Source organism: Babylonia areolata, chromosome 1 (genome assembly GCF_041734735.1).
Source record: "Babylonia areolata isolate BAREFJ2019XMU chromosome 1, ASM4173473v1, whole genome shotgun sequence".
Taxonomy (NCBI): Eukaryota; Metazoa; Mollusca; class Gastropoda; order Neogastropoda; family Buccinidae; genus Babylonia; species Babylonia areolata.
The window spans coordinates 21059356-21086874 of NC_134876.1; the positions used below are offsets into that span (position 1 = coordinate 21059356).

At 39.7% G+C, this 27519-nt stretch overlaps 1 protein-coding gene across 2 annotated transcripts; it reads right to left on the bottom strand.

Annotated features, from left to right (window-relative positions):
• Positions 1–89: 89 nt before the first annotated feature.
• Positions 90–26537, bottom strand: LOC143280812 (ADP-ribosylation factor-like protein 6-interacting protein 1). 2 transcript variants are annotated; one of them, XM_076585509.1, is made up of 7 exons: positions 26398–26537; positions 20857–21002; positions 17781–17897; positions 17236–17353; positions 15290–15386; positions 7010–7094; positions 90–5894 (listed from the first exon to the last, which is right to left on the bottom strand). In XM_076585509.1, the coding sequence occupies exons 1-7, from the start codon at positions 26440–26442 to the stop codon at positions 5813–5815; spliced, it is 690 nt and encodes a 229-aa protein (XP_076441624.1). In that variant the 5' UTR covers positions 26443–26537; the 3' UTR covers positions 90–5812. The 2 variants fall into 2 exon arrangements, with proteins under 2 accessions (XP_076441624.1, XP_076441633.1); XM_076585518.1 differs by lacking the exon at positions 15290–15386 and having other exon boundaries at positions 26398–26527.
• Between the last annotated feature and the right edge of the window lie 982 nt (positions 26538–27519).

The following is a 27519-nucleotide window of genomic DNA, read 5'->3' on the forward strand; positions in this document are numbered from 1 at the left end:
AAAAATGGTCATATATCTAAAAGTCCATTGAAAGATGCAAGTACGTGTGAGAATTAACATCCACACAGGCAGAAGAATGCCCCAAAATGTTGAACATGAAGCCATTTTTATTTAGCAAATTGTACAACATCATGTCACAAGCCTTCACACACATCTGATTTGCAAAATGTTAAAACAGTGGTTCTGTTCTCACATAAACAAAAAGCATGCAACAGAACAATAAAAATAACATCATATTAATATTACTGGAAGTGACAACGTCTCAATTTAAAAAAAAAGAATGGCAAGTCTATGGTTGGTGAAAAAAGTGCAATGAAAAGTAAATCTACTGCTATTCACAACTCCAAATATAACTATCAACTCTTGTAAACTAATATACTTTCGTTGATAATGTACCATGATATGGTATTCATCAGTTCGGTTGGCTGACTGCATTGAATGTGATATTGCATTGACTGATTTACCTTACTGCTGCATAACACAGAAGTACACAAACTGTTCAGGGAGGGAGAGACAAAGATGCAGCTATGAACAGTGGAAGCTCCAACTTGATAATTCAACATGTCAACAAAATCCTGAAAGACCAGGTACACAGACATTATACTGACACTGCATGTTTCACCAACTATAAAACCCAGACTGCTCCATTCTGCAACGCTGATTCTTTTCACAAAACTCTTGGTTTCTTGAATGTTCAATTTATTCTAAAACCACATACATACAAGGTGAAAAAAACAATGCTATCCAGTTTAGCCAGTTTCAACAGCAATTTATTTGGCCATACTATTATATAATGCTGTCTAATCGTGTAGTGAGAAGCCATAAAACAACTTTGTGTAATGTAGTGCACTGCTTTTTATATGCGCCTTTTGCAAACTAAGGAAGAAAGACACACAAACTGGGTTTTCTTAAATGGGAGCAACACAAACCTGAAAGCATGCTGCATGTCAGTGACAGTTTGTACCACGAGAAAAAGGCCAACAATGGGGAAGCAAAGGATTTACACAATGGCACTACATAACTGCTCGCTTGGATAAACATTTTCATGACACATTTTCAACTTTGTGATAAAACTGTCTAGCGTGTACTGCATTAACTCACTCATGACACTTTGATAAATCACCTGTTCACAACATTTACTTTTTATATAAACAAAGCAACCACAACAAATCTGAATCAGTTCAGAGAACAACAGTTAACAGTAAGAAAGCTTTTGATGCAGCACAAAATGAGGTAGAGTGAAAAATGAAGACAGGATATCTGACACCATGTGTTACCTCTTGACTGCTACTGACTAATGCATACATCAGTGGAGGGCTGTTGCCCCCGAGACACGATTGATGTAACAGGTCAGGATGCTGGTCACCATTCTTTATTTGGACTTGTTGCTACTGGGACTGCATTACTTCTGCTCAGCAAAATCAGTGATGTCATTTAAAGTCCATTGGAAGTAGTTCTTGCATTTCAAATTCACACATTTAGTTCATGTCATGGTTTAGCAGTCAAGGGGTTAATGTATCAAAATCTTCACCATCCCAGGGTTTATCAATAAGCAGACAAGTCTCAGTGCTGGGTTGAAATAAGACTATACTAAATAGTACAAGTTCCACATATGAATAACAAGTCAAAGGTCCCATACCCTTATAATGCCACCGAGGAAGTGAATTCATATTCAATGTGTCTAGGGCTTGGCTTCGGAAGACAGGGTCCAATCCTCTTCTTCTGCTGTTGTACCCCACAACCGTATTCAGGTACCCATTCATTCTTGGGTGGAGTGAGGAAAATCAGAGTAAACTGCCTTTCCCATGGACATAACATCACGGCAAAAGAAGAGCCTCAAACCCTGATCATTTCTCAACATTGGATCAGAAGTCCAACGCCTGAATCTGCTATGGCAGCGAAGAATAACAGTAGGAACTGAAAACAGTGAACAATGCGGGAAATGGGACAAATGTCGCACAAATAACTGGTGTGGTTGAAAAACAACTGTTCAACTGCTAATGTCCATATGGCAAATTGGATTCGATGTGCTGTTACGAACTGGTAAATATCCCACTCCCCACAATACATTCAAATGGTAATAAGGTGTGGGAGAACAAAAGATATGATCACACAAATCAAGAATTGAAAAGCGGCCAACCAACGCATACACTCCTACCCACACCGTGTCCCAAATGGCAACAGTACACCAGTACATTTTAGCAGGCAAGCAACCGTCATCATATGTTTGGAAGCTGTCAGAAGTCGAAGATTCAATGCAGAAATAACCATCTTTTGCAGACCTGATGATTTTCTAGACTTGTCTTTTCATCTCCTTTTGTTCTTTGTGCATCAGTTTGATGTATAATTTTGAAATGCACAGAAACAAGCAGTTCCTTTTGTACTCATTTTCATTTTATTTTGATACATCTGTCTCTATTTTTTTCCTCATGTTCATTTTGATACAGCCATCTCACAACAAAAAATTGATACATTAGTTTGATTGTTTCTCTCTTTTTTTTTCAGATTACCTCAAAATGTAAAGCAGCTGTTTTGTATTCTCAGCTGAACTTGTTTGCTTTCACTATAACTCAATGGTTGAAAAGTCTTGACTGCCATGTTATTTCAGTTACAAGAAGAAAGTGAGGGTATGAATCAAACAGCCCTGCATGCATATGCAACAGTTTTTAGTTTCAGTTTCAAGCAGGTGCCAAAACACATGACTGATCGGAGTGATCCAGATACACTACACCATATCAGCTGTGAAGAAAGAAAATGAACAGCAGATGCATGATCTTCACATAAACCCATCATGCTGATCAGGCCTTGAGAACATACCCTAGGTTAGTGTAAAACATTAACACAGAAAGGAAAAAAGTCAAGAGACTAAGTGTGTGGGGTAGATTCCTTGCAATGTTTTCTAGTAAAAAGAGAGCACCAACACAGTCCAACAAAACCCTTTTTTTTCACATTTTCCTTTTTGAATCTTCACGTCTACATGTCAATTTGTTTATCAAAAGTCATGCTGAGATACAATCCAAAATGCTTATTTTCAGGAAGCCCATGTACATTAAGGTTTTTTAAACCTCACAACCCACACTCCCTCAATCACTCTTTCATACACAATTGCATGTTATTTCAAAATATACAAAGACGTATATCCTTTGTGAAAAATTAACAGCAAAGAATAAATAGAAGCTTGAGATTTTACAAGACTTTAAATCACAAGGATGCAGTTCAAAATGCACAGTGGTTTCAGATACAATATTGAAATTCACAATCCATTTTCGACCAGTCTGTTCAGATCTGAAACTCTGGGAGTATGCTGAGTAAAAGTTCCCAACTTTATGTTATTTAACTTTCTAAATGGCGTCTGTTTCACAGTAGAAAAATCATGTCAGATCATGCCCATGGAGAAACTCTCCCTTCAGACCTTGTCCAATCATGTTCTATAAAGAAAACATTTGCAGTATCCAAATGCCAGCATCTACTGAATGTCACCTGCATGCAGTATCACACAGAGATGGTCCCAGTACAGAAAACTAAAGGGATGCTTGCTCAACAACTATCCACAACACATTGCAAACAAAACCACTTCCTAAAAATGTTGCGACAAAGCACCAACACACTTTTGCCAATAAATTAACATAATAAAACTGTTAACAATTATCACCACATGAACTAAGACAGTGCTGGAGTATAAATACTACACTGGGCCAGCAGAAGCTGTCATAACCACCACTGAACATGAACTGAAAGTTCCCAAAAGGAATACTGCTTGGTGCCAACAGTACATTAAACCTGAAAGCTCTCTGCAAAACATCACACCATGGATCCAGAAACTATACACTGTGGAAGAATGAATCATCCGTGCCAGAATATACAAACAGTTTTTGTGAGTGTTTTTTTTGTGTTGTTTTTTTCAGCATTTTCAGCTTCTTTTTTCTTCTTTTTTTTTGGAAACCAAGGTGCTGAGCATATTGACAAATGTGACAATTTTACTTCCTGATGCATGAAAAGTAGACCTCAAAATGAGTGTGTTTAAAATAAAATGTTTTTGCCAAAGTCATAAAACAAGACTTCATTAATCTTTTTAAAGTATCAGGCTAAAATAATTTATAATTAATGACAAAAATATGCTGATCTACCCGAACCCAGGAAGCACCCTTTATCACCAGCATAAACTCACAGATTACAATCTCTATAATAAAAAGTGTTCATCATATCATATTTGATCACTTTGGGGGGGGGGGGCAGGGGGGGGGGAAGCAACTGTGCAAACTGAGGTTGACATCATGGTCACAGTTACTCTATCTCTATCTGCACAAATTGTAAACCACTGAAGCAATACAGTCTCAATCAATGGACATGCAGTTTTTAACTCCACCAAAAAGCTTTCATCTTTCCCCAGCCCAAGGTCACAGGACCCAAAACCTATGGTTTGTGTACATTTGTCAACATATGTTTAAAAGATTTTGTGATGAGTTTGATCTCAGACGTCTTGTTTCAATCCTGTAACTGAATCAAAAGTGTTCTTATCTATGAGACATTTCTCACCCATCAATGTTTTATTGATTTAAAGTTAAGGTTAAAAATAGTTACAGAACTCAAGGTGCGCATCAGTTTGTCTGTGTACTTAGAGATTTCTTGCAAATCACTGCATAAAACGAGGCTTGGACCGGTACATGTAAAATTTAAAAATCATTAATGTATCTTAGTGTAACTTTTTCTTGAGAGATGGTGAAATACACCAAAACCATTTCATGAGATAAAAGCAGAAAACATTTACAGCTTAAATATCATGTCCAACTTGCAAAATTTATGCCTCAGTCTCAGAGATTCTGTTCATCCCCACTGCATATGAAATAAACAATTATCAGTTACAGCAGTCAAAATAATCAACCACAAAAAACAGCAAATATTAAAAACAGAAGGCACAAAATCTCAGGAAATAACAAGAATACTGCTGAATGCTTTAGAGAAAGTAATATTTAAAAATTCTGTCAACAGAAGAAACAATTAGAGGCAGCAAATGTGATTCCAACTTCTCTTCTTATGTCAGGCTCTAGTCTGCAATGCATGTCAGCATTCCACAAATAACTGAGAAAAGCTTGCTCACATGTATAAGCTTGTGACCAGGTAAATTCCACACACCCTGTAAGCTACAATGAGTTCCTTTCTCCCTTTAATTGAAATAATTTGTTTTCATGTGCAATAGTATGACAAAACAATCTTTCAAATACACAACAATATACATGAAACAGAACTAAAAAGAACTGCTGGGGTATCTCAATACTAACCCCAAGAGAACATTGCTTTTTTTTTTTTAGGCAGATCACTGATACTCACTGGAAAAATAAAAATTCTAATTTGTGTACAGGGTGCTGCTATTCATAGACACTTATAATCACAGCCAACAAAAGTTTGTTTTCACAACAAATACTTTAACAGATCACCTTTTGGATCTTCTCACAACTTCTGCATTCACTAACAACTGTACCCCAGCCTTGTTCAGTTCCAGTGTTACTCATCAGGTACATGTCAACTTCAATCACAGCATCAATAAAGCTCGTGCCACTTCTTTTCTATTTCTTTCCCTTCAGACAATTTCCCCCTTTCTTTTTCTTTCTATTAACAACATTATCGTTAAAAATCAGCATAACTTTAACAAGTACACATCAACTTTACATCAGTAAGCAAATTCAATGTGGCTGTTAATAAATAATTTTTCAAATTATATCAAGCCGTTCAAATCAGTGGTGTACTGGAAAGAAAAGTACATATTCAATGTACTTTCCTTTTGATGACTTCCAGACGTCCAAAGACTACGTGTTTAATCTTGTCCAAGAGCTTCTGTGCATTGCGTTGCATCACCCTTGTCTGTAGCATGCCAGGCATCATCAGGGTGGTCAGCACTGAAAAAAAAAATATCACCCGTGACTTATCTCTCATATTTTCCATCTACAAATGTGCCAATATACATTGTAAAACATACTAATTTTAAACAATTTTTAAAAAATTAATACTTGCGCATAAATTGAAGGAAGAACTGCATGAAAAAAACAACAGCTAAACAAAAAATCAACTGAAAGAAGTCAAGAACAGGAAATTTGTTTCCCAAAAAATGTTGTTCACAGTACAGTGTCAGTTACTACACAAAGTTGTCATTATATCGGGATGAATCCCACATAATATGTTTGCTATGGTATGGAATTTATGCAAGGAACTGAAAAGTGGGGTACAAACTAAGTAACAAAGTTACTCCTAACATTCAAGAATTCTTCAGAATGCAAGATTTAATCAACAAAACAGGCAGGTGCAATATTTTGTGAAACTGCCTTTCTCAACAATTTCATGCATATGACACTACGATAAACTTACACTAAAATAAAAACTAAAAAAATTTATATATTTTGTTGTTGTTGTTGTTGAAAACTTACACTAAAATAAAAAGTAAAATATATATATATATATATATTTTTTTTTTCTGTTGCTGTTGTTGCTGTCCCATCATCTGCTTCATTTAAGTGGCATTACTGCCACGCTGCTCATTCTGAGTTCCCTACACATAGCCACATCTGGGGTCATCTATCGCAGTCAAAGTGTTAGCAATCCACACGGAACCATCCATATTAGATCATCAGGATGCCACGCACCAGAGGAGACCCTGCACAGCTGCTGAGTCACTTCGGTGGTGTTTAGTAGTGCCTATCCTGATTTAACATACTTAAGACACCACCTACTAAGCCCCCTACTGACCAGAATAATAGCTTAGTTGCGGAGCCAGACTGAGTGGGCCCTAATAGACACCAGTACAAAATACTTTCACTCTGTTTGAGTAAGGAATGATTTCAAATTTGATCACACAACAAAGAAAAATGTAACTGAGTAACAAACACTGTAAATACTGGCATTAATGAAAATATTCATGAATTGTTTAGCAAATGTGCTTCAGACTGGCCTTCAACCGACAGTCCTCAAGACCAAATGGCTATGAAGTCTTGGTTCATCAACAGTGAAAGAAACTCACCAATGCAGTAAGAAAGATACAGGTTGTCCATCAGGTTTCCAATCCAGGCGAAAACTATTAATACTGCCATCACCAGAATGAAGTACTGCAACAAAGCATGACAAAGTCTGAATAACACACACCTGTAACATTGGAATGGGGGGAGATGGTTACCAGTATATGCAGATGCTTTTTTTTTTCAATGTATGAAAATCTTCCAGGGGTTGGTTTAAATTTCAATACCATTACAAGAAAAACAAAAACAACAAGAGAGGCAAGGCCTTCAAGACTCACTTGTGATAAATGATGTCCCCTAGCATTAATTACAGAGTAATTTCCCTTTTTTAGTATCTACACCAAAACGTTTGCAAAATAAATAAAAATTCCATGCTTAGCAAAAGAAGTTCCTGTTTGAACAAAAAATGATAATAATGACTCCTCTTGTTGTTGTGTTAGAATAAGAGGTCAAAGTGCCCAGTTTAGAGAATACAAAAAATATAAATATAACAGTAAATGCAGTTTGCATATAATTAGGCTTCTTTTTTTATTTTTTTGTGCCCATCCCAGAGGTGCAATATTGTTTTAAACAAGATGACTGGAAAGAACTGAATTTTTCCTATTTTAATGCCAAATTTGGTGTCAACTGACAAAGTATTTACAAAGAAAATGTCAATGTTAAAGTTTACCACGGACACAAAGGCACACGGACACACACACACACACACACACACACACACACACACAGACAACTGAACACCGGGTTAAAACATAGACTCACTTTGTTTACACAAGTGAGTCAAAAAAGTGTAACATCTATATTTTACCATTTTAATATCCAGACATTTTACCATGATAAATAACAAAGTAGTTTTCTGGAATGTTAACAGCATTTCAGTAAATAATATCCATACTGTTTAATATCCAAACATGTGTTTGTATCTGTTACCTTTCAACCTATTCCTGTCTTTACCATGACTTTACCGCACAGATACTGTATTACAAAAGTTGCTATCAAATGGCAAATACTTCCCACGGAAAATGACTTTGAGGAAGATAGCAGATGACGATTGTAAATTATGTTGCTGACTCAAATATTCAGCAAAGTGATTCCAGTTAATTTAGTACCCATGTTTCATTATTTGCATTCAATTCTGGATAGTGGAGTTAACATTTCTAGACAATACTATTACTAGTCCAGTATTTTCTTTGGGTTTTTTTAAACCGTGGACAAATGGAAATGGAATGACACCGAACTGAACCTTTTCAGTGTCCCATGATGGAAATTTCAGTGAAGTTCTGAAGTGCCTGAAAGTGCCCCATAACAGATAAAGCCATGATCATTATAGTAGGAATTTTCTTACCTCTACATTTGTGTGTGTGTTCGTTCGTTCTTAAGTTTAACGTCTTTTCATTGTAAGTGATATTAGATGAGGGTAGGAAAAAAATCGAGTGGAAGGAGGGGGGGCTGGGGGGGGGGTATTACTGTTACGCATGCGAGTAAGTGAAAGCGTGTGTGTGTGCGTGCGTGCGTGCGTGGGTGGGTGTGTGTGTGTGGGTGTGTGTGTGTGTTACATATAGAAAATGATTGATTTAAGTTTTGTTAAAAAAAAATTTAAAAAAAACAACAAAAAACATAGCAATATAACATATTTCTTTTTTTTTTTTTTTTTTTTTGAGGAGAAATCAGTGGATGCCTAAAAGTTCTGCAAGTGAGCAGGATAGTTTCAGCATCCCTGGAAGGTTCTTTCTTTCTTTTTTTTTTTCTTTTTTTGTCTTTCGTTGTCTTTTTTTTGTTGTTTTTCTTTTATATCTTTTTGTCTCTTTTTTTTTGTTCCTTCCATCATCATTTTTCTCCTTTCTGTTGTCTTTTCTTTTTTTTCTTTCCTCATGTCTTTAATCTGTCCTCTTCCCAATGGCATGTTCAATCACCTACAAGACATGCAACATATATTACACATACATGATGGCTTCACACAAAATCATATTCCCTGAAAGAGAGGCATGGTATACATACACACACACACCCTCTCACTCTCTCTGTGTCTCCTTTACTCACTCAATCCCCTCCCTCTCCACAAGCTCTACACCTAAGTACAATAATATGTATGTGCATACTGAATACTACCCTCAGGATTTTTTGTGGGCCTGACTCAGTGTTCTGGTATTTTAACGGATACTGATCATAGGTTACGTAGGCTGAGTTCTGATTCAAAGATAAGGTCAAGATTTTTGCACTTGCCGTATTTAAATTTGGAGATGGACAGTTTTGCTATTAACAATATCGTATTTATTTCCTTTCGTTTTTCATCAGTTGGAGTGTCCATTTTTGTTGTACCAAACAGAGCTACTTTTTCATCCATGGAAATCAGTGTATCGTAACGTGTGAGAATGAGTTGTTTCACATGTTTCCAAAAGGAGGAAAGTTTGGGGCAGGAGTTAAAGGCATGTTCAATGTAATCGGTTTCTTGGCACCAGTTACATCTGTTTGTGTCCGTTACACCCATTTTAGCAAGCAGAATATTCGTTGGGTAAATATTGTGTATGAATTTGAAGTGAAGTAACCTCAGTCGTGATTCTTTCGTACATTCGTATGCTAATTTGAAGTAGTCGCTTATATTGATGTCTAGCTTACGTTTCCAAAACTGAGCTGCACATATTTCATGGTTTTGTTTTCGGGCGAATGTTTTCCTTATTTGTTTATTTGACAAGGTAATGAGGTTCCCCTCTTTTGTTGCAATGTCGTTTGGATTTTCATCGTTGTGGACATCATTAGCTAGATGGAGTTTCCATGTTTGTGGGATTGAGTTTATTATGGCATTGTATTCAAAAAGAAGGCCAGGGTCAGCGCCTAATTTACGCACTATTTCTTCATACGTCATTATATTTCCGTGCTGCCAAAGGTCCTGCACGACACGGATGCCGCCTTTACTCCATTTAGGAAAGTGTAGCGCATTTCCTTTGTATTTTATATTTCTGTTATTCCATAACGGTTCTGTTTTTATGTTTTCTATCGGTCTGTCTTCGTTAAAGATGGCCACCGTTTTTATTACATCTCTCCAAAAGACTGACTGCACTTTTTCCAGTTTTTTAATTTCTTTGGGTGAAACGTTACACTTGAAACTGCTATGACTATCTTGAAAGGGGGACATGTTGTGTCTCGCCAGAATGCTCCAGTGAGATTTTGTCTCTTTGAGGAGTCTGGCTGCCAATTTACCAAGAACATTTGCTGCTGGTGTTCGATGTTGATCATGTTTAAACCACCATCTTCTTTGTCGAGGCTGAGAACGCCTCTTTTTATTCTTTCAAATGCTTTTTTATTATTAAACTTTTTTTTCCAAAGAAATCTGTACATTAATGTGTTAATGGTGTTCAGAACTTTAACTGGTACAGACGCTACCTGTAGGACGTGAGAGAATTGTGACAGTAGAAAAGTTTTTGCCAGAATAACTTTACCATATAGAGAGGGGTTTCTGCGTTCCCATTGTTTTATCACCTTAGTTATTTTTTCAACTTTGGATTTCCAGTTTTCTTCGATTTCCGAAATTTCCATTTCTGCTGAGAAATATATTCCCAGAAGTTTCAGTCTGTCAGATCCCATGGGAATGCCATTTATTTCACCTGTTTCATGTTTTCTTGACCCTAGCCACATGCCCTCAGATTTATTTTTATTTAACTTCAGACCTGAATACTCTTCGAACTGCGTTACAATATTTGTAGCTATTTGAATATCTTGTTCACTTTTAAGGGTTAGTGTTGTATCATCTGCAAACTGCTTTATTTTAGAGTTGTTGCTATGGTTGCACATATTGTCAAGCGGAGTTAGGTCAATCCCTTGAATATCTTTATTACTTCTAATTCGAATCGCCAGTATTTCTACTGCAAGTACAAAAAGAAGAGGGCTGAGGGGGCATCCCTGTCTGATCCCTCTTTCTGTTAGAAACCAATCAGACAACCATCCACCATTATGAACACAGCTTATTGTCTTGTTCATTATGGTCGAAACACAATTTGTGAATCTTGGGCCAAAGTTAAAAATATCTAAGGCTTCGATGATACATTTTTTTGATAATGTATCAAAAGCCTTGGAGAAATCAAGGGCAATGAGAGTCCCTGGTTGATTGTTTGTGTTCAGATATTTTGTGAGATCATCGAAAAATCTCAAATGGACTGCGATGTTTCTACCTTTTATAAAACCTACCTGATCTTCATTTACAACTGTTTTGATTACATTTTGGAGTCTCATGGCCAGCGCTTTCGTAAATATCTTGTAGTCTGTGTTTGTAAGAGTAATTGGTCTATAATTTGCGAGGTTATTTCTGTCCAAGTCATTGCCTTTGTGTATTAAAATTATGATTCCTTTTTTCATTGAAGAAGGTAGTTCTCCTTTCTTAAGTGCATCTGTAATACAACGATAGAATGGTATTTTTAATTTGTCCCAGAACGTTTTGTAGAATGCTGGTGTCAAGCCATCGCTACTGGGTGCAGAGTCTTTGTTTAAATTAGTAAGGGCTAGTGTCAGCTCGTCCAAAGTTATTTCTTTGTCACATTGGTCTTTTTCTTCTTCTGTAAGTACTGGATAATCTTCATTACTCAGGAAATGGTCTTTTATATGTCTTCCTCTTCCTATGGATATGTCCTTCTTGTATAGGTTTGTGTAAAATTTCTCGATCTGGTTCAATATTTTCTGTGAATTGTCTGTCATGTTTTCGTCTATGCGTAGAGATGTTATAATGTTCGCAGCTCCTTTGATCTTTTCAAGGCGGAGAAAATATTTTGTGTTTTTTTCACCATCTTCTATCCATTTGGCTCTTGAGCAGATCTGAGCACCTCTTGCTTCGTTTAATTCTTGTAGTTCTATTTCTTTTCTTAGCTGCCCAGCTTTCATTAACATATCTTTATCATGAATGTTCTGATGTAGTTTTTGTTCTATTTCGTTTAGCATTTTGATTTTGGCGTGTTTATTGGGAGATCGATTTTTGGCGGTTTTTGAATAGCTTATGCAAAATGACTTGTATCTAACCTTAAACATTTCCCAGGTCTTTTGTGGGTTTCCTTCTTGAGATTGTGAAAAATGCGAATCTATAAATGTGCTTGTTTCTTCTAGAAACCGTTCCTGAGATAGGAGTGAGTTGTTAAATTTCCAATATCCTGGGCTTCTTTGAAACTTGTTTGGACTAAATATCGCTTTCACAAGTTTATGGTCTGAGTGAGGGAATAATTCAATGTCTATTTCCTTCACAAGTGTAATGGAGGTAGTGTCGCTGAAAATATAATCAATTCTTCTAGCTGTAAAAGGAGCAGATCTTGACCAAGTGTATTCTTTGGCATCTGGATGGACAGACCTCCACGTATCTTCCAAGTCAAAAGAGGATAACATTTCTAGAAGGGCTTCTTTTTCTCGTTGTGAGTGAGGCTTGCCGGCTATGTTATCTAGAGCATGGATTGTTGTGTTAAAATCACCCAGAACCCACAGGTGGTTGTAATCTTGCTTATGTAACAAGTTGCCGAGTTGGTTAATGAATGATATTTTGTCAACGGTCGTATTGGGTGCGTAGCAATTAGCTATGATAGTTGATTTGTTGTCGTGTAAAATTCTTATTAACAATATTCTCTCTGTTGCTTCGATGAGTTCTGCATGAATCTGTTTATGGCTGGAAATTAGAATTACAAGTCCATTGCTTCTATTAGTACCTACGCTATAGAATACACTTCCAGACCACTGCACATTAATTTGAGGCAATATATCATCTGTCACGTATGTTTCCTGCAAACATGCAATGTCTAACTTTTGTTTTTTGAGGAAGTCAAATACTACTTTCCTTTTTAGGTTATTTCTAAGCCCTCAAACATTTAGAGTACCAATGCATATGTCATTATTCATATTTGAAAAGGTGGTATCAATTTTTCAACTTTCTGATGCGGAATTTATAATCGTCAATCGTTAATCAAAAGTCCGTTAATCATAGCCAAAGGTCGTGAGGGAGTGGTCAGGCTGGTTGGGAGAGAACACGTGTCAAGTGTTACCTCCCTCCTCCGACATGCTTTCCGCTTCTGCCTCTCCGTTGTGTTCTGGCTGCGTCAGGACAGCGGGCCTTTTGTTTTCTGGAAGAAGACTTGTGGTTGGGGGAGACTCGCTCCTTTCCCTCTTTTTTCCGGCGCTGCTCGCTGTGCCATGAGCAGGCTTCGCGTGGCTGGTTTTCTTTGCCGCATCGCTGGCGCGCGCTGGCGGCTGCACACGGTGTGTTGGTGTGGTGCTGCTCTGAGCACTGGGCATTTCCTCACCCACTTCTTTGTACTCGGTTTCTTCAGACTGCTCTGCTGCTGTTCCCTCCTCCTCTGGAGCTGGGGACACAACAGAGGGCAGTCACACATTTTGTGTCCCTGTTGCAGACATCCCCTGCACACCACCTCTCCCTCACAGTTTGCTGCCAGATGTCCGTCCTGTAAACACTTGCTACACTTGACTAATTTTTGTTGCTCCTTATGATAGAGAGCCGCGGTGAACACACCAAGTTTCAAGACTGGTCGCAGAGGTGTGCTCGGCACAGAGATGAACACAAACCTGCGGCCAGTCTCGAAACGTGTCAGCCGTCCATCGGGGTTTCTTGCAAGCTCATTTCGAAGTGAGGATCTGATCTCCACTCCTAGCTTCTGCAGTGCGGCTTCAATGTCTTTGTTGTCCACACTGAGAGGTACATTGTTTATCCACAGTTTGGTGGTTGGTTTTTCATCAGTCTGGTCTCTGATAACGAACGGATTTTTGTCCAGGAGAGAGACACGTGCTCCCCTGAACAAGAACCCCTCCAACAAGAGCTTGTCTCTGGTTTCATTTGTTTTCGGATAAATCCGCCACAGACCACGTACACGCTGAGCACCACGGATTGTCTCACGCCCACAAACCGCTTCCGCAGCTACACACACATCGTAGACTGTAGGCAGCGACTCACAGTCTGGCAGTGCACGCGCCGTAACATAAACTGGGGCTACTGGCGGGGCCGGCGTTCCCGCCGCCATGGTCGTTTAGGCACTGAAAAACTCCTTTCCAATGAAATTTTTTTTTGCGTTCTCCACACAGAAGATGTTATTTAGATAAACACAATACACACCACAATACCTCACTCACAGACTGTGCTGATGAACATTTAACTTATGTCTTAGGTATATTACTTTCACAGTTTTTTAGCAAAAATGTACGGAGCACTGATGATCGTGGTCTGCCGACATTGGAGACCGGGCCGGAAGTCCATATAACATATTTCTAATGAAGAACTAACAACTGTAACAGCGAACCAACTGGACTATTTAACAAGGAGTTGAAAAAGTCATACATTAGCAATGGACTGCTGAAGATCGTCAACACTGAAGATGATTTCAGTTCAGGGATTTGAGACTAACATATCGCAAGTTGGTATATGATCGGCTGTTATGTGAGCACCACAGATGCAAGAAACATTACTGACATATTTTGTCCTAAAACAATTCATTTTCCATCTGCAGATTAGAGAAATGATTTGCCTCTTATGAAAATCATTATGGTAATGTTTTCCCATGAAACCATACATTTTCTGTATGTTCTTATGATGTAACTCCAAGTTACCGGTGTGTTTTTCCTCAAACTGAAATTTTGACCATTGGACTTTTTCTACCATGGTGTAACATTCCTGTAATGAAAGCGAAATATTTAAATCTAACTCCTTTGTGGAGCTTCTAGCTCCTTTTTTTTAGCCAAAATGTCAACTTTTTCATTATAGTAAAAACCGCAATGAGAAGGAATCCAGCAAAAGGTTATGTGAGAGCCTCTTAATAAGAGCTTGTGAATCAAATGGTTAATTTCAATAATGAGTTCATACCTAACCGTTTCTTTTATAAGTGTGTGTGTGTGTGTGTGTGTGTGTGTGTGTGTGGCTTCCCAATACCCACCAGAGGGAAAAGCTTGACATGTCTGCTTTGATTATCTAAGAGGAACAAAACCTGACAAACTCTGTTACAACCTTTTCAAAAATTCAGACAACGCTCAACGCTTTCAAAATGGCAGACAACAATCAAAACCAAATCTTTGTGGTGTCAAACAGCTACTTGCTGAAAAAAAAAGAAGAGAATTTGTGACCCGATATAGCAGATACTTTACAAGTTAAATAACAAGCTCAGTGCTAGCTGTGACAAACTTGTCAGATGGTTATTTTGATGAGCGGAAGGCATAGGTCACAATCTGCATAGAGAGGAGGGGTAGTTGTAGAGTTAGATGTTGCAAACAAATGGGAGAAAGCAGTGAGGGAGACCAAGTGTAGTTCTGTGTCTGACCTGGAGTTGAACTCAGACAAACCATCCAATTATTCAGCCCAAGGAGGTGTGGAGAGTGATGAAGGGGGTGGAACAATTTCCTGTGATCTAGCGACACCTGGACAGCATGGTTTTAGCAATGCATGCACACATCAAAGAAGGGGATCAGCAATCACACAGTGAGGCATGAATAGTACTCACAACACTGCACTGTGTGGCTAATGGGTCACTGTTAACCTCTTCAGCATAACCGAAAAGTGAGCATGAAACAGGTGGGCACAGCACAGACAGGAGTGGTAGTTGAAAGACATGTGTGTGTGGGAGAGAGAGAGAGAGAGAGAGAGAGGGAGGATGGCATGTGATTGCATGTGTGTGTGTTTGTTTACGTGCATGTGTGACTGCTTGTGTGTGCACTGGCATGCATGTGCGTGAAAGAGTGCATATGAGAGAGTTTGCATAGATTGCCAGAAGTTTGGATAAACCTGGACTGATATTTATGGTATGGATACACATTTACTTTTTTTTCCATGTATTTTCTTGGTTTATCTGAGATGCTTTTACTGACAATCTACAAAATATAATAAAAAATTATCTAAATTTTGTTTACCTCATATTTAGTTCACTCATCCTTTGCTTACCAGGGTGTTAGATAAGTTCATACTATCAGAAATTCATCATCAGTTCATTTTCCTTTTTGAAATGTAGGGGTTATGTATACTTTCTTGCAGTAGTTAGCATGCTAGTATTTTTTGTTATTACTCTTCTAAATAAAATTAAAAAAACACCTGGCAAATATGAAGCATAACGGGCGCAATAGCCGAGTGGTTTAAGCGTTGGACTTTCAATCTGAGGGTCCTGGGTTCGAATCACGGTAACGGCGCCTGGTGGGTAAAGGGTGGATATTTTTCTGATCCCCCAGGTCAACATATGTGTAGACCTGCTTAGTGCCTGAACCCCCTTCGTGTGTATATGCACGCAGAAGATCACATACGCACGTTAAAGATCATGTAACCCATGTCAGTGTTCGGTGTGTTATGGAGACACGAAAATACCCAGCATGCATGAACCATGACAGAGTCATCAGCAAGTCGATGTTGGTCGTGTAACGGAAAGAAGAAGACGATAAATGTGTAGCACAAAAGGCATTAAAGCTAGGAAGTAGCTGGACATCAATCCTCGATGGATACAAAGCTCGGTGTTTTGCAGAGTTCCCAACGAAAATGTCACTGAACGACATCGGTAATTGTTACATACAAAGATTCTGATGGGAGTTTGTCGGTAAACAAAAAAATAGTGGGAGTTCGTTTGTAATTTTGGTGTGAGATAAGGCAAGTCAGGAATATGTGTTGAGGGTCACATGACCAATCTGTGGATCAAAAATTTGTTTTCTGGTTGGACTTTCTGTACACAGTTCTATTAGCCATTGGCGAAAAGTTCATGCAGGACAAACTCCAGTATCAAGAAAGGTCCGCACAGACTTTCACTGACCTGAAAACTACTCAGCAGCTTGGATTGAGATAACATCACAAATGAAGAAGTAAGAAACTGTGTTTGGCAAACCATAAGATTCTATGAAGAGCTAACCACAGTGAAGAGACACAAACTGAAGTAGTATATGCACATCTCACGGTCAGCAGAACTAGTCAATACAATCCTGCAAGGCACAGTGCAAGGAGGGAGAAGGAGAAGCAGACAAATTAAGAGATGGGAGAACAACAGCCCTGAATGGACAGGCCTGAAATGAGCGACATCCTGAGAAAGTCAAGGAACTGGGAGAAATGGAGAGAACAGGATGCCTGATCATCAGTGGTACCTCCACAGCTGGAGAATACAGGAGAGAAGAAGGGTGTGTACCTGTCGCTATCATGTAAATGTCTAATAGTGTTTACCTTGTAACAGAAAGATTAATGCTTTGCTAGCAATATTAATCAATACACAGAGGATGAAATACAATAGTGAACACTTACAATCTTTGGTTTCTCTTGCTTGAGGATGGACATCCCCTGAATGAACTCACTGATATGGGTACGAAGGAGGAGGATTTTCTCACATGCGTCATTGAACTGCTGTTCTCCTGCACCAGTGCTGTGTGAAAGAAAAGAAAAATCAACTTCGGTAACAGCTCAGAATTCAGATTTTATTCAGAAGAGTATCAAAACCTTCATTTCGGTGATGTTCCCCATTAATGAAGCGCAGCTCTATTCTAGAACTTTGAAACCCATACAAATGAATACAGGAATATAATTACCAACACAAAAAGAACATATATATGTATACATGTAAAATAGCATCTATTAATGATCAATAAATAGATACATGACATAACCTTTTCTTCAATTAAATATTCCTTATCATCAATTAAGCAAACAAAACTAAACACAGTTAAGATAATTCTTAAGATCAATAAATAGATACATGACATAACCTTTTCTTCAATTAAATATTCCTTATCATCAATTAAGCAAACAAAACTAAACACAGTTAAGATAATTCTTAAATAATGCAGACTTACCTTCCCCCTGAGAAGAGGTATGGACTCACATATGGCATAGCGAAATCAATACAAATCAACACCAGGAACAGCAATGAAAATGTTGTCAGGACAGATGGTTCTAGAAGCCAGATAATTCTGTGAAAGAGAAAAAAAAAGTGAATTATATCCATATATCAGTTGTTGTTTTTTCTCTTAATCTATCATCAAATTATTATTTCAGCAGTAACAATACTATTTTTTTCTGATTCAAACTTTATCTTGAACATTTTAGGATCTGCTCTATTTTACTAACACCACCAAATCCTCAGAATATATACTTCTATTTCATTTGCAAGCAGCACGCACATATGAATACTTCAAATATCATATGTCAATTCAACAAACCTAACCTGAAGACGTTTTTTTCCACTTCTGAAACAGTTTTTCCCAAAAGTGGCTGACAGGAACCTCTCTCTCTCTCTCTCTCTATATATATATATATATACATACATATTTATATACATACATACATACATATATATACACACACACATATGTGTGTGTGTGTGTGTGTGTGTACATAAATATATATATATATATATACACACACATACAAGTATGTCTATACATATATATATATATATATATATATATATTTATATATATAGAATATATGAGATATATATATATATATGAGACAGACAAACAGAGACACACAGAAAGAGCAGAGAGACAGAGAGAGAGGGAGAAAGACGCACAGAGAGAGAATGTTTGTTCATGTAGAGACAGAGACACAGTCAGTGTGTATGTATGTGTGAGAGTGTATATATGTGATGCTTGGTATGGTGGCACACAGTTAAATCCTTTATAGTACAAATATATAGATATACATACGCCATTCAGCTGATTTACATATGCTCAGAAGCACACAATCTCAGCTGCATCAAATATTCATGCGCCCACCATCAGTCTCTATTTCACACTCATTACAAGAAATTAGTAAAAACATGTAAAACGACCTTCAAATACAAACAAGTGGGTTACAATAATAAATCAAAACTCATCCAACTTAGTGGTGAGAAACATGAACAGAATCTTATTTGACTGACCTTACAACCATTATCAGCATGACACATTTTCTCTTCAATCAATGGTGCTCCAAATAACCTGAATACTTTTTCACAGTAATTACAAGTAAGAGTTACCACCTAGAAAAGAGTCCAACCAGTATTGCTAAACTGTGACTCAGCAATCAGAAACCCCTGTTCTAAAAATGTTGTCTTTGACAATTCATCAGATGCAGGAATTCATGGTGGGTGACTTAAGTCAAGTCCAAGTCCAACACAGACTAAAAGTCCAGCTTGTTTGTTTCTGTTAAGTAGTAAGCAGTCAACGGGAAAGAATATTTAACAACAGAATGCAGCCACTGAAAGTGTAAAACGATGATCAAGTTCTGAAAACAAATTCTGTTTCACATGACAGACCGTTCTAAATTTGACAGAAATTTGAGTATCTGCAAGACAGACAAGGTGCTTTGTCCCCTGTAATACTAATGCTATTAACATCAGGATAGTTTGCCATTGGTGCCTTTGAAAACATTACAGTGCCTCTGTTGGAGCTTGGCAGCCATGTGCAAGCCGCAAACATGCATGTGTTTATGACGCAATCCTAAGATTACCAAACCAGTGGATCTTCATACCAACACAGTGTCAGGCCGAACAAACCAAGTGCAAATTTCACTCTGTGTAGCAAGTGACTAACGTCCAAATACGCACAGGGAAGTTTATTCAGGAAAACCCTTTTTTTAAAATAAGAAAGAAGGCGATGTTGATAACTATTTGTGCGAGGTCCAGTCATTGGTTGTCAGACCATCCCACCTAGCCTATGAATACCGACATTGCTCACAGCACAACTACTGACATTCAAAGTTTAGACATTATTCTTTACACCTGACATACACAATCAGTCCCCATGAACTGGACCCCTAATCACAAGATCTGGACCATTCTGACATCTGTCTCTTCCCAAACTTTCACGAGATCATTGTCTTCCAAATATCTGGTATTGTTGAATGTGTACTAATGATTATTATGACCTGCATAAAGATAAGGTGGATAAAAAAAAAATCTAATGAGGTGATCCATACTTATTATCATGTTACCCCTCTCTTGCATAAAATTCACTGCTTACCCATCCAGTACAGAATTCAGTACAAAACTGCCATCTTAGCTTAACACTACTTTGAAGGTTCTCTCCCATCTTACTTATCTTCTGTCCATCACATTTATGCTCCATCCTGTCCTCTCAGGTCTTCTGGAGAAAAGTTCCTTCAAGTCCCCAAAGTCTCTTCAATAATTTGGTCAAAAAGGGCTTTTCAGTATCAAGTACCTTTTGTCTGGAATTTTCTTCCTCTGGAACTCCAGCACTCACCAACCCTGTTCTCTTTCAAAGAAAAAATTAAAACCTACCTGTTCAAAATGGCCTTTTGATGTGACGAGGCATAGTCCTTTGTCTGTCTCCTCCCATCCTGTACACCCCCTGTGTCCCCACTCTGTTGGTGTGTTCCTGTGGTGTGTGTGCTTGTAGGTCGATGTTTGCTCTGTGTGTGTGTGTGTGTGTGTGTGTGTGTGTGTGAGAGAGAGAGAGAGAGAGAGAGAGAGAGAGAGAGAGAGAGTGTGTGTAGGGTGTATTTTGTGCCTTTTTACTGCAATTATTTATACCTGCAATTTGTAGTATTGCATTGGTGTATATAGATTTTGTTTTTCCACTTCTATGTCCTCATGTGCTCTTGTAAGGTTTAATGCACTATTGTATGTATTGTCTCATGTTAGGCACTTAAGAGCCCATTATAGATTATATCGGGAGTTTTCACCATATAAGTACAATATATCATTATTATCATTACTTCAGGCTTAGGAACAGGACTAAGTAAAAGAATTAAGAGGACCAAGAAAAATCATTTTTACATCAAAGGAAAACTGCTGCAAAGGGAACAGCACTGACAAATAGTGACAAATGAGATAATCTTATTGGCATGAGATCATCATGTGAGTAAAAGTGACACTTTTTTAATATAACAACAGTAGCTAATTATAAAACACTTAAGCATACTGACACAAACACAAGGGTTGTGATGGCAAAGATGATTACAGGATGGTGTCGCCTTTCCCACATCAATACAGACATGATAGGCCCAAATGCTCCTCTCCATCCTTCCAGCTCCTTCTTCAGATCATCAAGCTCTTGTTGTCTTGATGCAGCCTGGTGTGCGAAATATTTAAAAAAAAACCACCCTCAGCATATGTGTGTGTGACACACACACACACAGACACACAGACACACACATACAAACAGAGGACGCATACACATGTATACACACAAAAACTATGTGATTATTGGTTGTCCGTGGATGAAAAAGGACTCTGTGAAGATTAATTCATTATCAACTTATGAAACTCAGCCATGTGCACATACTCAAACATGCGACACAGCAAAATCACGACTCCTTCAAATGCTATTTAAAAAAATCAACCATTTCAACACTATGTTTTTACTGCTGACAGATACTGCCAATGCCACACACAGCTGTAGCTGAAAATAAAGCTCAATGAAACTCAATGACAGAAAACTGATCAATGAGAAAATTAGCATAGAAATTATGCATCATCATACACTGGTTTTACTGTGGACCAGAAGGGCAAAATCTTCCATTGTGAAACTACCGCTTCTGATCTGACAGCTTCCAGCCTACTAAAACTTTCCGTCTAAAACAGTAAAACTAAATGACAAATCACAATACAGGTATTTTTTGGTTTTGTTTTTGTTTTGATTTTTTTCAGTTTTTGATGGGCGCACTTTTTTTTCCCCATGAAATGAATAGACCACCAGGGAAATAGGGAATGTGTGAAGAGTGAGTTACTTCCTGATTAAAATTTTTAATGGACTCAAGTGCTGGAGCAACAGAGGGAAAAAGAACATGCAATGGAAAGCACCAGACTGATGCGCATCTGATGCATATCTGTGACAGTTTTCAAAGGTCTATGTTTGTTGTTGCTGTTCAAATTATAGCTTGAATGTTACTTTGTATGGTTGTCACTTTTTACCCTGAATATTCTTCTGATTCTTTATCAGTTTATGTATCTGTTCTGTCAACCTATTTTCTGTACCTTCAATTGCGCGCGCGTGTGTGTGATCTCTGTCTCTCTCACTATGTGTATGTTGTATGTGTAGCGTGAGTTTCTGTAAACATTGTCCCAGACCAGGTGGACTCTATTAATTTCAGAGAGAAGACTGTGTTCCGTGCACTAGGCACGGGGTACTGCATGTTTGTGGATAGGATTAAGTTCCTAACAACTCGTACTGCACGACCCCGAGCTGCCCGGAGTGATGTTACAAGACAGAGACTTGTTCTTCTGTATTTAGTAGGCCTCCTACTCGCAAACTCCTACTCGCCAGAACCAAATCCTGGACCTAGCTTCAATGACCCAACCTCACAAAATGACTCTTTGAATATAGACCCAGACTCCCACTACCCATGTGGTGCCTGTGACCGCAGTGTAACATGGGACCAACGAGGGGTTGCATGCGAGTCTTGTGGACTATGGTTCCATGCAGAATGCCAACATATCGGCAGTGGATCCTACGACCTCCTTGGCAGAAGTGATGTCACCTGGCACTGCGTTGTTTGCACCAATGCCAACTACAGCACCATTGCCTTTGATCTGCACGGTGTAGGTGCCACCCATCTCAGTCAAGTCAGCGAAATTGACTCATCCAACAGCTCAAACATAAACAGCCCCTTCAATCCACTCCATACTTCCACGCCTTCTAGAGCAAGCAAGCAAGATAAACACAGCAGATGACCTCTCCGCTTCCTAAATGTAAACTGCTACTCTATTGTCGGCAAGGTAGCCGAGTTCAGCAACCTGGTCCAAGCCATAATACCAGACATCATTGTCGGTACAGAATCATGGCTGACCCAGTCCCACAAAAACGCTGAAATCTTCCCCAGGGGCTTCGCCAGATATCGCAGAGACAGACCACCAGGTGAATGGGGTAAAGAGAGTGGGGGAGGTGTCTTTATCCTCGTCTCAGAAGACCTGACTTCACACGAGATGCCTGAACTCTCTGCAGGTTACGAAAACCTCTGGGTGAAGATCAAAATGAAAGGACGGCGCACACTATTAGTCTGCTGTTTCTACCACCCCCACACAGAGTATGCTGAGAGCATGAACGCATTTGTGAAGTCTGCCCGACTTGCTTCCAACTCATACAGGAACGCCATCATTGTTGCCGGTTGCAATTTCAATCTACCAGGCTGGCACTGGCCCACCAAGACACTAAAAAAGGGATGCACCAAACCAGAAATTCATTGACAGTTCATGGACGCCATCAATGATGTAGGCTGGGAGCAGATGGTAATGGAACCAACAAAAGAGAGCAACACCCTGGACTTGTTCCTCACAAACCACCCCAACCTTGTCCCAAGAACCGAAACGCTCCCTGGTATTGCTGACCATGACACAGTGTACATGGAAATGCAGATCCATCCCCCAAAGAAACGCCAACCCCAGCGACTCATTCCCATCTACACTGAGGAATGCAAGGAACCACTAAGAGAGGCAGTGCAGAAGATGAATGATTACATCATGAGCACCTTTGACGAGAAGAGCAATGTTGAGGAAGTGTGGACTGAAATGCGCACTGGCCTGAGTCAAGCCCTCTCAGATCACGTCCCCCATAAGCAAACAAGATCCAAGCCAAGCCTCCCCTGGGTTGACTATGAGACCAAGAAACTCATATGCAGACGAGACAGAGTCCATAGACGCATGAAGAAAAACGGAGATGAGGCCCTCAAACAGGAATTTTAGGCACTCAAGCGCCTTATCCAGAAACGTCTATGTCGCGCCTACTGGAGACACGTAGAAGGCCTGATCTCTGATGAAGGAGAAAACCAGACCACCTCCAAGAAGAAGTTCTGGAGCTTCATCAAAGCAAGAAGAACAGAAGGAGTGGGCGTCTCCCCACTTAAAGAAGCCGGGAAACTCATCTCTGACCCCAAAGAGCGAGCCCAGATCTTAAATCTCCAGTTCCACTCAGTATTCAGCCCCAAACACACCATTACAGCTGAAGAGTTCGAACAGCAGTGCCCCCTTAGACCAAACCCTCTAGACTATCCATCATGTGCTGATATAAACATCACAGAAGATGGAGTTAGAAAACTCCTGCTCAACCTCAACCCCAATAAAGCCTGTGGCCCAGACGGCATTACACCCAGACTTTTGAAGACGGTTGCAGAGGAGATCACTCCAGCCTTCACCCTGCTCTACTGCATTTCATACTCCTCTGGCACCCTGCCACAGGACTGGAAACAGGCCAACATCACACCCGTCTTCAAAAAGGGAGAAAAATACAAAGCTGCAAACTACCGCCCCACCTCCCTCACCTGCATAGCCTGCAAGCTGATGGAACATATTATCACCAGCCACATCATGTCCCATCTTGAGAACAATGAGATTCTCTGTCCAGAGCAGCACGGCTTCCGACGCGGACGGTCACGTGAAACGCAACTCTTAGGGTATGTGGAAGAAGCGACTAGAGAGACAGAGAAGGGAAACCAGGAGGACACTATCATCCTCGACTTCTCAAAGGCGTTCGACAAAGTTAGCCATACCCTACTTGTCCACAAACTACGTCGTTACGGCATCAGAGGACGCACCAATGCCTGGATCAAGGACTTTCTCAAGGACAGACAGCAGGCTGTGGTAGTGGAAGGAACAAGATCCGACCTTCTACCCGTGGAATCTGGCGTCCCTCAAGGCTTGGTTCTAGGGCTGAGTCTCTTTCTTCTATACATAAATGACCTCCCTGATGGGATCAAGTCGAAGATCCGCCTATTTGCCGATGACACCCTGTGCAGCAAGACCATCATGAAGAAAAATGACGAGCAAGTGCTGCAAGAAGATCTACACTCCCTTACCACCTGGGAGGAGAAGTGGGCCATGGGGTTCCATCCACAGAAGTGCTCAACGCTGAGAGTTTCCCGGAAAAGGGACAAGACTGCCCCTGCGTATGAGCTACATGGTCAGAAGATTGAAAACGTCAGCACCACTAAGTACCTGGGAGTCAACATTCAGGAAAATATGCAGTGGGAATCCCACATTGACTCCATCACCAAGAAAGCCAGCAAGACCCTAGGCTTCGTCCGGCGCAACCTCAAGATCGGCAACAAGAAGACAAAGGAAACTGTGTACAAAGCCCTTGTTCGCCCACTTCTTGAGTATGCATAACCTCCCGGAAGTAGGTAACCTCCCCTTTGTCCCGCTGGTTATCGCCCTCTTTTGACGGCAATATGCCATCACCAGCGCAGCAAGCAGGGAGAACAGGAAGCGGGGAGGACGGGAGGGTCTTAAATTTGGGTCACAGTATGTATGTTATTTAAACGTAATTTTAGATAGAAAATTTCCTTTTAATTACACATACTTAACCGTGACCCAACTAGTGCAGACTCCGGCAGGGGTCTGACATTCCTGCGATGTTGCAGCCACCGTCTGGGATCCCTACACTGCAAACGAGGTTGAGGCCCCCGAGAAGATCCAATGAAGAGCAGCAAGATGGGTCTCAAATCACCACCGCCAAACATCATACGTGGACTCCATCCTCAATTCACTCAATTGGCCTCCCCTACAACAGTGCCACAAGAAAGCCCGCTTGGAGATGTTACAAATTCCACCATGGTATCATCTCCATCAACTCCAAGTACCTGCCCAAGCCATCTAAGAGCAGGCTGAGCTGTAGAACGAACAACAGACTGAGCTACGACATTCCCTCCTGCACAACACTGTACAGGCAGATGGCATTCTTCCCAAGGACCATACCAGAATGGAACAAGCTGCCTCAGGAAGTTGTGACAGCCAAGTCACTGGACTGCTTCAAGTCCAGACTGGCCTCTCATCTCTAAAAGTGAATCCCCCCCCCCTCCTCCTAACCACCCATACACCCCAAATCACCCCCCGCTCCCCCTCCCTCCCCCCGCTCACAGCTGATGCAGAGGCTTGGCATCATGTCAGTGCACGCTGAACGTACACTGACTGGCCAGGTCGCAAAAAAAAAAAGGAAAAGGGAAGGGAAATTTTTTTTTTTTTTCAATCCTCACAACAGCGCAATCCTCAGCAACCTCCCCAAACTACAACAGAAACCATCAATAAAATGATGTTGGCTGTACAAATGAAGAAGAAGACATTTTTATTTTTATTTTTTATTAGTATCGTCTATCATTTGACGGATATTTTTCCGAGTAGGCTACACATAAACGAAAAATAACACCAAAATAATGACACAACTAGCATGGTCAGCAAAGGCCCGCTATCTTGTGATACATTTATTCTGACTTACTCAGTGATAATATATGGATTTGTCCGAACGCAGTGACGCCTCCTTGAGCTACTGAAACTGAAACTGAAACTCAGTGATAATAGCAACATACACATAGCCAGATCTGTTAAAGAATGAATGTCAGTTTGTCCACAAATTATAATATTACCACTTACTGCACGATAATCTGGCTTTCCAAGTAAGGATAATTAAAAGAAACAACAAATAATTTCGAACAGAAAGATTACATAATGAAAGTGGAACAAGTAAAATATCTAATCACCTCTTCCGATTGGAGGCTACCGTGTGAAGAGTCAGAATCTGCCATTTTTATTTGTTTATATCTCGCGAGTTCACGTAGAAGTTCCCGGAAGAAGGTCAAGCTTGAAGCGAATCAAAGTAGGTTTTTTTCTGTTTGCGTATTTGTTTTTTCTCCCATATACACTCTGTCATTACATTTCTATTTCCAAAACGGAAACATGACAAAAAGCAAAGCATTCTTTCATGACAAAAAAAATTCAAAGTTTTTAACTTTCTTGTTTAACTTTTTGTTTTAAAAAAAGAGAAGAAAAGAATGCATTGATATATGAAAAGCATACTTTCTAAATCTAGTGTACAGACTGCTTGCCTGAAGAGTATTCAGTATCTTAGAGGAGAAAAAGGACCCAGATGTGGTATGGCTGGATCTGGCAAATGCGAGATCAGTTCCTCATGGGATGAGCCAACTGGCTCTCGAGATGCACCATGTACCAACGAACATCAGGGAAATGCTGTTTCAATGCAGTTCACCACCAAGGAATACACAACAGATTGGATCAATCTGGAAGTGGACATAGCCATGGGCTGTGCAATTTCTCCAATTCTGTTCGTGCTGGCAGTGGAAATGTTCTTGAAGGCCTCAATGAAGGGCACGGATCGAGCCGATCTCACACTGCAACGGATACCAGATACCACCTTTGAAAGCCTTCGTGGATGACACAACAGTCCTTTCAACAAAAGAGGATGACACTCGTGAAGTATTGAAGTAGTTGGACGAGCTAGTTGCCTCAGCCAGGATGAACTTCAAACCAAAGAAATCGCCGAGCCTTTCACTGCGTAAAGGAAAGGTAGTTCAGTGAAAGGTCACATTCTTTGTAGCCAACAAAGCCATTCAATGGTGTCAGATGAACCTGTCAAGAGTCTTGGAAGATGGTATGATGAGTCCCTGAAAGATACAAAAAGAGCAAAGGAAACCAAGCTAGCAGACAGCAGAAGAAGGCCTGGACAACATGGGAAAATGCACTCTAAAGGAGCCTCAGATGGATCAACGTGTGGAACATGGCCCCTCTGATGATCAGCTTCATCCTCAGATCTGTGTACGACCTCCTTCCCTCAAATACAAACTTGGTGAAATGGGGGAAAGCAG

Coding starts and splice junctions, on each gene's coding strand:
- LOC143280812 (XM_076585509.1), bottom strand. CDS start 26,442: ATGGCAGATTCTGACTCTTCACACGGTAGCCTCCAATCGGAAGAG. Junction 17,354..17,780: donor TACCTCTTCTCAGGGGGAAG/GTAAGTCTGCAT, acceptor TCTTTCACACAG/CACTGGTGCAGGAGAACAGC. Junction 15,387..17,235: donor AGCAAGAGAAACCAAAGATT/GTAAGTGTTCAC, acceptor CATGCTGTCCAG/GTGTCGCTAGATCACAGGAA.